Raw genomic sequence first — 12,051 nt, forward strand, 5'->3', positions numbered from 1 at the left:
GTAGTTTTGATTTGCGTTTGGCTAACGGCTAATGATCAGGAACATTTCTTCATCTGTCTGTTAGCTACCTGAATGTTTTCTTTGGTGAAGTGCCTGTTCATATCCTTTGCCTGTTTCTTAATTGGAATATTTGTATTTTTGTTATTGAGGTGATGAAGTGCTCTATAAATTTCAGAGATTAGACCCAAGTTGGATATGTCCTAGAAAAACACTTTTTCCCAGTTTGTAGGTTCTCCTTTTACCCTTTTGGCGAAGTCTTTTGATGAGCGTAAGTGTTTAATTTTTAGGAGCTCTCAGTTATCTAGTTTCTCTTCTGGTGTTTGTGCATTGTTAGTTATGGTTTGTATGGAATTTATGCCATGTATCTTTATCAGGGCCCCTAGCATTGTTCCTATTTTTTCTTCCATGATCTTTATCGTTTCAGGTTTTATATTTAGTTCTTTGATCTATTTTGAGTCAGTTTTTGTGTATGAAGTGAGGTATGGGTCCTGTTTCATTTTTTTACAGATGGATATCCAGTTTCGCAAGCACCATTTGTTAAAAAAAACTGTCTTTTCCCCATTTAATGGGCTTTGGTACTTTGTCGAAGATCAGCTGGCCACAGGTGGATGGATTTATGTCTGGGTTCTTGATCCTGTTCCATTAGTCTATGTGCCTGCCATTGCACCAGTACCAGGCTGTTTTAACTACTGTGACTGTATAGTAGGTTCTGAGATCAGGTAGTGTGAGGCTTCCTACTTTGTTCTTTTTCTTCAATAATGTTTTGCTGATCCAGGGCCTCTTTTCTTTCTGTACGAAGTTGGTGATTAGTTTTTCCATCTAATTAAAGAATGCTGTTGGTATTTGGGTCAGATTGCATTATATCTGTAGATTGCTTTGGGTAGAATTGACATTTTCACAAAGATGAGTCTTTCTATCCATGATCATGGTATCTTTTTCCATTTCTGTAGATCCCTTTTTGTTTCTTGCAGTAGTGTTTTGTAGTTTTCCTTGCATAGGTCTTTTATGTTCCTGGTTAGATTTATTCTTAAGTATTTTATCTTTTTAGGGGCTATTATAAATGGTGTTATTTTCCTGACTTCCTTTTCAAAGTTCTCATTGTTGGTGTATAGGAATCCAACTGATTTTTGTATGTTGGTTTTGTATCCTGCTACTCTGCTGAATCTATTAGTTCCAGTGTTTTTCTTGAGGAATTTTTGGTGTTCTCTATATATAGGATCATATCATTTGCAAATTGGGATAGCTTTACTTCTTCCTTTCCAATTTGTGTGCCTTTTATTCCTTTTTCTTGCCTTATTGCTCTTGCTAGGACATCCACCACAAAGTTAAATAAGAGTGGTGATAAAGGGCATCCTTGTCTTGTTCCTATTCTTAGGGGGAATGCTTTCAGCCTCTCTCCATTAAGAATGATATTGGCTGTTGGTTTCGTGTAAACCCATGGCTGTTGAATTGATTCCAACTCATAGAGACCCTATAGGACAGAGTGGAACTGCCCTGTATAGTTTCCAAGGAGCACCTGGCAGATTTGAACTGCTGACCTCTTGGTTAGCAACCGTAGCACTTAACCACTATGCCACCAGGGTTTCCTGGTTTTGTATAGATGCCCTTTATTATGTTGAGGAATTTCCCCTTTATTTCATGTATTTGCACTTAGGTTTATAACTATTAAGTTTGTGGAATCAAGGTTATACTAGCTTCATTAATTGTCATCATCTCAGCTAACACATAGCAATCACTGTGTCTCAGGCAGGATTTTTTAATTCTTGATGTATATTTACTCATTTATTCTCTCAACAATCTTATGAGGTAGGACCCTATTTTAACCTCCCTTTATAGAGGAGGAAACGGAAGCATAAAGATGGCTGGAAACATACTTGCCCTGCACAGATGATTAGTGGTGGAGTGGGATTAATAGCCAGGCTGGGTGGCTCTAGAGTCTGAGTGCTTAATCACTGCACTATATTTGAGACTGTAAATTGGGAGATTTTTCCTATATTTGGTGGGGCACAGCTGTAAACTGTTTGGACCTGGTGCTTTGTGTCTATGGTGGGGTTGGATTTGGCATAGATTTTAAATCATTGATTCTCTTTTTTTTTTCCTAGAAGTTATAGATCTTTTAAGATTTTCTACTCATTTTTAAGTCAAGAATTAACATTCATTCTTTTGCACTTTTTCTAGAAAATGATCCAAACCAAACTAAACCATTGTCAAGTTGATTCTGACTTATAGAGACCCTATAGGACAGAGTAGAACTGCCCAGGCTTCCAAAGCTATAAATCTCTACAGAAGCAGACTGCTACATTGTTCTCTCATGGAGCAGCTGGAAGCATTGAACCACCGACCTTTTAGTTAACAGCTGAGTGCTTTTAACCGCTGTGCTGCCAGGGCTTCTTAGAAAATGGTCCGGTCTGTCAATTTAAAATGTATTGGTTTAAACTTATTTATAGTATTTTATTTTTAATGAAAAAAATTCTTCTGTAATGTTAAGTTATATTCTCCCTTTCCACTCTTAATATTACTTACTTGTATTCTTTCTTTTTTTCCTTATCAATTTTGCTAAAGTTTTCTCTTCTTATTGAAAAAATTCTATTTGTAACATTAAGTTATATCCCCCCTCCCTTTCTGCTCTTTTCTTTTTTTCTTTATAAATTTTCCAAAGGCTTGTCTTTTTATTAGTCTTTTCAAAAACTAGTTTTGGGGGCTATTGAATCTATTTATTATTTCTTTATTTTATTAATTTTTTAATCTTACATTTATTTTTTTCCTCCTTCCTATTCTCTTTTAGTTTGCTCTGTTGTTCTCTTTCTGAAATTGGATGCTTACCTCATTACTTTTCATCCTTTCCTTTACAGTAACAGGTGTATTTATGCTATACATTTCCCTCTAAGTGCCAGTTTAGCTGCTTCCCACAAGTTTAAGTTCTGTTTTAAATGTTAATCACTTTGAAATATTTTTTAATTTTGACTATTACTACTTTAAAATTTATTAATATGTGGGGGTTTTTTGGGGTGTAGGAAGAAGCTATCCTCCTATTGAATTCTATTTTTATTATTTTGTGCTCAGAAACACAGTTTGGAATATTTTGAGGTATGAGTGTGGCCTTCGATGTGATCAATCTTTATAAATATGCCATGTGTGCTTGAAAAGAATATATATTATTGAGCAGTTGGGTGTATTAAAACCAAGCATATTACTGCAGTGTTCAAATATTCCATATTCTCATTAATGTTTCTTCTGCTTGATCTATTAGTTGCCGAAATAAGCGTGTTAAAATTTTCTACCATGGTCATAGTTTGAACAATTTCTTTTTGTAATTCTGTCAATTTTTTAGTTTATATATTTTGAGGCTCTGTTGTTAGGTGCATAGAGGCTCATGATGGTTATATTTACTTTTCTTTTATTGCACCTTTTATTATGGTACAATAAATAAGTTTATCACTAATAATGCTTTTTTTCTCTTGATGTTTATTTTTGTCTGATAATACTCTGGTGGCGTCACCTTTTAAATGGTAGTATACAAGTGGCATATATTTAAAAAAATGTTTTATTGTGCTTTTAAGTGAAAGTTTATAAATCGAGTCAATCTCTCACACAAAAATTTATATACACCTTGCTGTATACTCCTAATTGCTCTCCCCCAATGAGACAGCACACTCCTTCCCTCCATGCTTTCTTTTCGTGTCCATTCCGCCAGCTTCTGACCCCCTCTGCTCTCTCATCTCCCCTCCAGATAGGAGCTGCCCACATAGTCTCAACTGTCTACTTGATCCAAGAAGCTCATTCTTCATCAGCATCATTTTCTATCCCATTGTCCAATCCAATCCCTGTCTGAAGAGTTGGCTTTGGGAATGGTTCCTGTCTTGGGCTAACAGAAGGTCTGGGGACCGTGACCACTGGGGTCCTTCTAGTCTCAGACCATTAGGTCTGGTCTTTTTATGAGAATTTGAGGTCTGCATCCCACTGCTCTCCTGCTCCCTCAGGGGCTCTCTGTTGTGTTCCCTGTCAGGGCAGTCATCAGTTGTAGCCAGGCACCATCTAGTTCTTAACAAGTGGCATATTTTTTCCCATGCTTTAGTGTTAACGTTTTGAGTCATATTTTAGGGATATGTCTCTTGAAAGAGATTTGGCTAATTAAAAAAAAAAATGCAATCTCAGTGTCTCCGTTTTTTAACTGCCTTTATTAGAAGTTCTGATACACTTGGATTCGTATGTCCTGTTATATTTTATACTTTCATTTTGCCACACTTTCTCTTTATTTGTTTTTCTCCTTTTGGTGAATTGACTAGTATATATATTTCCTTCTTTTCTTTTCTGACTTGGAAGTTATACATTACATTTTTACTGTTTTAGTGGTTACTCTTAAATTTTTAATCATAATTGACTTTAAATTTCACCAATCTCTCTATCCCCTCAAAAAATGCAAGGATTTTAGAAAGCTTTAACTCTGATCACTCCTCCTTCCCAAGTTCCCTGTTTATTATTGTCTAATATTTGTTTCACATTGTTTTTAACTCCCCCTAAATTGGTTGTTATCTTTATTATCGTTTTTATTGTTAGTTCTCATTTATATTTATCTAATTTTTTACTGATTTCTTTTGTTACTATTGCTGTCATTTACTCTTCTTCTGGGTTCAATTTCCTTCTTCCTGAAATAAGTTCTCTAGTAGTTCATTCAGTGAAGGTCTGTGATAAGGCACCCTAATGGGCCTGGATTTTATTCCATAAGAAAGCACTATAAGTTGTGGTTGCTTCCATTATCTTTAGAGTTATTCCTTGCCTAGGTTCAAGTTCCTGTGCTGCCACTTACCTGCTGTGTGACCCTGGGGAAATTACTGAACCTCTCTGAGACTCAGTGAATTAACTGCTTTATAAAACTTTCTTAGTCTTCATTTTGTCCTTACCTTCAGTGATATTTTATTTGACAATTTCTAAGTTGACAGTCATTTTCTCTGAGTGCTTTGAAGATGTTACTTTATTATCTTTTGGCCCTTATTGTTGTCAAAGAGAAGTCAACCGTTAAAGTAATTGGTATTCATTTGTAGATAATTTACCTTCTCTCTGTAGTTTCATTTAGGATTTTCCTCTTTGCCTTTGGCATTCTATAGTTTCAGTATAGCATGCAGGTGTGGATTTATTTTTACGTGTCCCATTTGAGGCTCTTTGTGTTTCTGTAAAGGAGCCCTGGTGGTGCAATGGTTAAGTGCTCAGCTGCTAACAAAAGGTGAGTGGTTCAAACCCACCAGCAGCTCCGCGGGAGAAAAGACCAGAAGATCTGCTCTGATAAAGATTACAGCCCGGGAAACCCCATGAGGCAGTTCTACTCTGTGCTATAGGGTCTCTATGAGTTGGAATCAATTCAACAGCACACAGCCACAACATGTTTCTGGCAGGATATTGATGGATGTGGAAGACTTGGGTAAAGCAGCGAGCTGGGGCTCTGCAGCCTTCCTCCCATAGATTTATTAGGTGCACACTTTGACATATGTCTCTGGGTTATCTATACAATCACATTTTGAAAAAACATTTTGAATCACTTGATTTATCTTTTTGTCATTGTTGTTCATAATAGTTTTCACTCCAAAGCAAGAACATGCTTTTAAATTGACCTTTTGAACTTTGTATTGCTTACACCACAAAGGAACACATGAAAGGAACAATAAGCACATTCTCCAAGTGTGAGCGTAATGGTAATGGACTGTCTCCTCTGGTGATGGGATCTATGGAAAATGGGCACAGTATCTGAGCTGGGTGGTTGTAGCTGATGGGTGGCCTGCCGGGTGGAAGTCTCATGACTGGGGGGACAGTCCCAGCTGCTCCCCACCCAGTGGGAATATCACCCCACCCTCTCACCACGGCTCATGGCCACCTGCCTGTCCCATGGCTTTGTCCTCAGAAACCAAAGGGACCACGTGGGGGTTTGGACTTTCTGTGGACCACAGGAGGCCAGGGAAGTATCTGGAGAGGAAAGAAACGTAAAGTAGAGGAAAGAACAAAATAGAGGATTTGGAGAAAGCAGCCTGGGTTTGAGTCCTGACTCTGGCATTCCTGAGTTGTGTGACTTTATGCAAGCTACTTGGCTTCTGTGCTAGTCACTCCAGGATGCAGAGGAGACCCAGATAATACCACAGTCTTTGTTCCTCCTTGGTTGTAACTCTTACCATGTGTATTCATTCTTACTGCTGCTATTACAAATTACCACAAATATAGCAGTTTAAAACAACACAAAGCTATTCTCTAACAGTTCTAGAGGACAGAAGTGTGAAATTAGTACCATTGGGCTAAAGTCAAGGAGTCAGCAGGTTCCTTCTGGAGGCTATAAGGGAGAATCCATTTCCTTTCCTTTTTCAGCTTCTAGTGTATTTCTTGGCTCGTAGCCTCTTCCTCCATCTTCAAATCCACTCCAATCTCTACTTTCTTCCTCACATCTCCTTCTCCTCTTCAGTGTCAAATCTCTTTCTGCCTTTATGTTACGAGGACAGTGTGATTATATTGGGTCCACCTGGATAATCCAGGATACTCTCCCCATCTCGAGATCCTTAATTTAATCATGTCTGCAAAATTCCTTCTGCCATGTAAGGTAACATTCACAGGTTCCAGGGATTAGAACACAGATATCTTAGGGTACAATTATTCAGTTTAGCTCGTCGTGTTATATTGCAATTTATGTCTGTTCATTTTATATGTCTGGGTCTTCCCAATGTTAGGGGGCGGAGATAGGTTTGGCAGATAGCTGCCACATGTTTGCTGGTTGTTATGGATTGAAATTGTGTCCCCCCCAAAATGTATGTTGGATTTCTAACCCCTATAACTGTGGATCTCGTTGAGGGTCTTCCTCTTTTTTCATGACCCTCTACTTTACCAAGCATGAAGTCTTTCTCCAGGGACCTATCCCTCCTGATAATATGTCCAAAGTACTTGAGATGAAGTCTCACCATCCTAGGTTCTAAGGAGCATTCTGGCTATATTTCTTCCAAGACAGATTTGTTCATTCTTTTGGCAGTCCATGGTATATTCAGTACTCTTTGCCAACACCATAATTCAAAGGCATTGATTTTTCTTCAGTCTTCCTTATTCAATGGATTTGAGGTCTAAGGTGTCCCTGACCCAAGCCATGGTACTTTCAGTCACCTCATATGCATGCAGAAGCTGAACAATGAATGCTCCTTAGGAGTAAGAACAGTGAGACTTTGTCTTACATACTTTGGACATGTTATCAGGAGGCACTGGTCCCTGGAGAAGGACATCATGCTTGGTAAAGTAGAGGGTCAGCGAAAAGGAGGAAGGCCCTTGAGGAGACGGACTGACACAGTGGCTGCAACAAGGGGCTCAAGTGTAACAAAGATTGTGAGGATGGCCGTGTTTCATTCCACTGTAGGGTCGCTATGAGTCGAACTGACTTGAAGGCACCTAACAACAACAACATACCTGTGGATTTGATCCAGTTTGGAAATAGGGTTTTCTTTGTTATGTTAATGAGGCCACAATCAGTGTAGGATTCAGCCTAAATCTAATCACTTCTGGAGTTATCAAAAGAGCAGATTAGACACAGGAGCAACCACAAATGGGAAAGACAGATGCCACATGACGATTGCCAAGGAACTGAGGAATGCTGGGGGTATAGAAGCTGAAAGAGACAAAGACCTTCCACCATAGCTAACAGAGAGAGAGCCTTCCCCTAGAGCTGGTGCCCTGAATTCAGACTTCTGGTCTCCTGAATTGTGAGAAAACAAATCTCTGTTCTTTAAAGCCACCCACTTATGGTATTCCTGTTACTGCAGCAGTAGATAACTAAGACACTGGATGAGTGAGTGAGTGAAGAAATAAACATGTGCTTTTAAAAAAAAAAAAAATTCTTTTTTTTTTTTTTTTTTGTAGTTGAGGAAGAGGTAACAGCCCAGTTGGGCTTTGGAGGATTAGTATGAGTTTGCTGAACTGTACTCTAGGCAGAGTGAACAGCTTGTGAAAAGGTACAGAGGTGTGGGCTGAGAAGTTCCACGTGGAGGAAAAGCAGGTGGAGTGTGAGGACACAGGGGAGTTTAAGGAGCTGGGGCAGTAGATGGCCAGGTTGTGGAGAGCGTTGTAGGGTACCCTGATGGTCCTGGATTTTATTCCAGAAGGAAGCAGTATATGTGGTGGTTACTTTCATTATCTTTAGAGACATTGCCTGGGTTCAAATTCCAGTGCTGTCACTTACATGCTGTGTGACCCTGGGAAAATTACTGAACCTCTCTTAGTCTCAGTGAAATAACTGCTTCAAGGTCTATTCTGAGACACCTATGACTGTTAATGCCTGTAAAGACTTAGCACAGTCCTGGAACATACAAAAAAGTCATAAAGTATTTGCTATTATTATTCCTGTTATTTTTATAAGTATTATTCTTGCCATGGGTAGTGCTGCTGCTGCTGTGGATCCTTTAAGGAATTTCAGCTCGGCAGTGGCATAGTCAGATTTGCCTTTTAAAAAGATGACTTTGACAGCCAAGTGAAGGTTTGTGGTATGGGGGATGTCACACTGGAGGCCACCAACCAGTTAGGACGCTTTTCAAATCATCTAGGTGAGAGGTGGGGGTTAGTGGTGGTTCAGTGATAGAATTCCTGCCTTCCATGTGGGAGGCCTGGGTTTGATTTCTGGCCATTACACCTCAAGCTCAGCCACCACCCATCTGTCCATGGAGGCTTACGTGTTGCTATGATGCTGAACAGGTTTCATTGGAGCTTCCAGCCCAAGATGAACTAGGAAGAAAAGCCTGGTGATCTACTTCTGGAAAATCAGCCAGTGAAAACCCTATGGATCTCAATGGTTGTTCCCCAGCTGATTATGGGGATGGTGCAGGGCCCAGCAGCATTTAGTTCCATTGTACATGGCAGAGTCATGAGTCGGTGGTTGACTCCACGGCAGCTAACAACAAGGTGAGAGGTGAAGAGGTAGAGAGCAGAGATGTAGGACTTGGTATACCTGCCAAGAGAGATGTTATAGAACTTGGGGTGTCTGAGAGACGTCTCTGCTGCTCCTGTTCCCTGCTTGAAATGGCTCAAGGGGGAGTTTAGAGGCCGTCTCTTCGAGTGCCTAGATCCCTACTTCCCAGACAGGATCAGGGACGGGAAGCACCTTGCCTGGGTCTCCAGATGAGACAGTGACAGAGGGGTAGACAGAGGTGGCACTCAGCTCCTCGGCCTCGGCTGCAGAGTTGAGGGGGGTGGGGTGGTGGGAGAGGTACAGCTGGAGGAGGCTTCTCAGAGGGTGTGGTTTCTCATCGTGGGCAGGCCTCCAAGCCAGCTTGGCCCTGACTCCCTGGTACACCCTTCTCCTGCCTCTCGGTGCCCTGATTTTTCATTCTAGCCCATTCTAGCTCATTCCCCTCCAAGAACTTCTGTAGAATCCCAGCACCAAATGGGTGTAGAAAATTTGTGGTTTCAAGTTGAACAAAATGAGCTTGACTGAGTAGGGGAGGACAAGGGGAGTGTTGGGGCTGCCTAGGAGGGAGGAAGCACTGTGTTCCAGCATCAGGGAAAGAAACTCAGAGTCCAAAGAAGTTCATGTTCATGGATTCGGTACAGCGTGTCCTACGTAGTCTTCTACTCATACCCCTTCATACATCTTCAAGAGGAAGCCAATTCAATAGAATGTAGCATAGCAAGATTCTGATTGTTAATTCAATCATATCTTACCCTGCAAGGATGTTGGAGGAAAATATATTTCAATGCCACGTTCAAAAGGGCTGTCATTTTTTTTTTTCAATCATAAGTGAGTTTGAAGAGCGTGATGTAATATTGTTATTTTTAATACATTCTTTTTAAAAAGTCATTTTGTTTTCGTTCAGATCCATGCATCCTGGAAGGAAAAAAAAATCTAAAGAAAGCTAAAATAAGTGGATCGTTTTAAGAAAGCTCAGCACACAAATTTACGTCACTTTACAAATCAGAATTACAGGACAGTTTTTTAGGTAACAGAAGGATAGAGGACAGAGTCTTCAAAATACCTTAGTGCATTTCAGAGATTGCTTATAAATGGCCGTTGATAGCTTTACAGGAAAGCTGGGAGAAAGAAAACAGTGACCAAAAAAAAAAAAAAAAAAGAGATTTAAAAATATCTGTGCAATGATTACAAGAACTGGATACATTCGTGTGTGTGTGTGTGTGTGTCCCAACAGTACCATAGTTACATTAGTAAATGTGCTTGCATTCAGTTCCTGGCAATATCAAGTGGTGTTTACCATCCTACATTGCCTGGTGTGTGTGTGCGTCTTTGTCAGAACACAGAATTGGAAGTGATCTTGGAGGCTACCTGGCCCCATCCAATATGGAACCTGTGGCTCAGAGAGGGGAGCTGGCTGGTGCAAAGCCACACACAACATGGCAGGGCCAGGGCAAGGGAAAACCCGTCTCCTGAATTCCTCCATTCCTCCTTCCTTTTTCTCTGCTCTTTGTAGTTCTCTGTCATCTCCTGTGCTACATTGACATTTTCTTTTTTCCAGGAAAAATCACTTGCCGGTGTCTGACAAGGCAGATGATGAACTGGGTGTCCTGCAGCTTGGTAGGTGCACCTGGGGCCTCTGGAAGTTGGTGGGTGGTGTGGGACTCTCCACTGGCTGGAAGGGGGCTTCTGTCCTCCCATCTGACCTCAAGACAGATGGCAGGCCTGGTGAGTAGAACAGGCTTTTCTCTTTTTCATCGAAGACATGTCTTCTTCCACTGCCTGTCTTTCTCTCCCAGAGAATTCCTTGTAAGAAATCTTGCCGTTTCTACACTAGTGTCCAGAGGAGTCCTTTCTGGATTTGAGGGTTCTTTTAAGGCCATTCAGAACCTATTGAAGTCTCCAGAAGATGGCTCTTAATCAAAATATTAGTGCAGCTCTGTCTGGGGAGGCCCACCTTTTAAAAAATTTATAAATATATTACTGAGGTGTAAAATATAAACCCATCTGTCAGTCTGTTGTATTGGTGACTTGCATATTGCTGTGATGCAGAAAGATATGGCACCAATATTTCAAACACCAGCAGGGTCATTGTTTTAGGCGGAGTTCTCTACAGAAGCAAAACCAGTAAAGCATATACATATAGATCTAGGGAGATATATGTCAAAGAAACGGTTCCTGTGATTGTAGAGGCTGGAATGTCCCAAGTCCCTGGATTAGGATAGAGGCTTCTCCTGATTCACATAGCTGCAAGGGCTGGTGAACCCAAGATTGGCAGGCTGGAAAGCAGGGCTCTTGCTCACAGGCTATGAATATCAATGAATCCCAAAACTGGCAGGCAAGACGGCAAGGCTTCTCTTGAGTCACATAGTTGCAAGGGCTGGTGAACCCAAGATCGGCAGGTAGGAGAGCAGGGCTCTGCTCACAGGCTGTGAAGATTGAGGAATCCCAAGATCAGCAGATAAGCTGGTAGTCGAAGTCCCAGGAACTGGAGGTCAGATGAATAGGACGCAGCTGCAGGATCCAGAGCGAGCAAAAAGACAGAACATCTTCTTATATTCGGACGCAGGCCACATCCCCAAGAAAACTCCCTTTCAACTGGTTGGCTACTCACAGCAGATCCCATCAGGAAAGTGATTACATCTAAACACGAGAATCATGGCCCAGCCAAACTGGCACACAATCTTAACCATCACAGTCATCCACGGTGGATAGGTTTCAGTGGAACTTCTGGACTGAGACAGAATAGAAAGAAAGACCTGGTGATTTACTTCCAAAAATTAGCCAATAAGCTAATGAAAACCCTGTGGATCAGAACAGAACATTGTCTGACAGGACTCAAACATGCCAATAGTTCTGATGATGGTGCAGGACTGGGAAACATTTTGTTCTGTTATACATAGGATGGCGTGAGCCAGAGTTGACTTGATAGCAACTAACAAAACAAACAAAATACAAGAGTGAGGGGCGGAAAGTACACTAATCTTAGATGTTCCACTGGATAAATTTGCACCTATGTGTGCATCTGTGTAACTACCTCCTTCCCTCCTCCGCCCATCAAGCCGTGCAGCATTACCATCCACTCTTCGTTTTAAAGCCATCATTTTTTCCCTCTCTGTAATCCTTCACTTCCCAAT

The 12,051-nt window shown here is 40.8% G+C and overlaps 1 protein-coding gene across 3 annotated transcripts in view; it reads left to right on the forward strand.

Moving 5' to 3' along the window:
* MINDY4 (MINDY lysine 48 deubiquitinase 4) overlaps positions 1 to 12,051 on the forward strand; it is a 158,431-nt gene that overhangs the window by 59,528 nt on the left and 86,852 nt on the right. For all 3 annotated transcript variants that reach the window (XR_010322748.1, XR_010322747.1, XM_064290116.1), the window contains exon 6: positions 10,476 to 10,534. Coding sequence is in view for 1 of the 3 variants with exons in the window: in XM_064290116.1 (XP_064146186.1) it covers positions 10,476 to 10,534 (59 nt within the window). In the remaining 2 variants the exon portion in view is untranslated. The remainder of the gene's footprint in view (positions 1 to 10,475; positions 10,535 to 12,051) is intronic.

Source organism: Loxodonta africana, chromosome 8 (assembly GCF_030014295.1).
Source record: "Loxodonta africana isolate mLoxAfr1 chromosome 8, mLoxAfr1.hap2, whole genome shotgun sequence".
Lineage (NCBI taxonomy): Eukaryota > Metazoa > Chordata > Mammalia > Proboscidea > Elephantidae > Loxodonta > Loxodonta africana.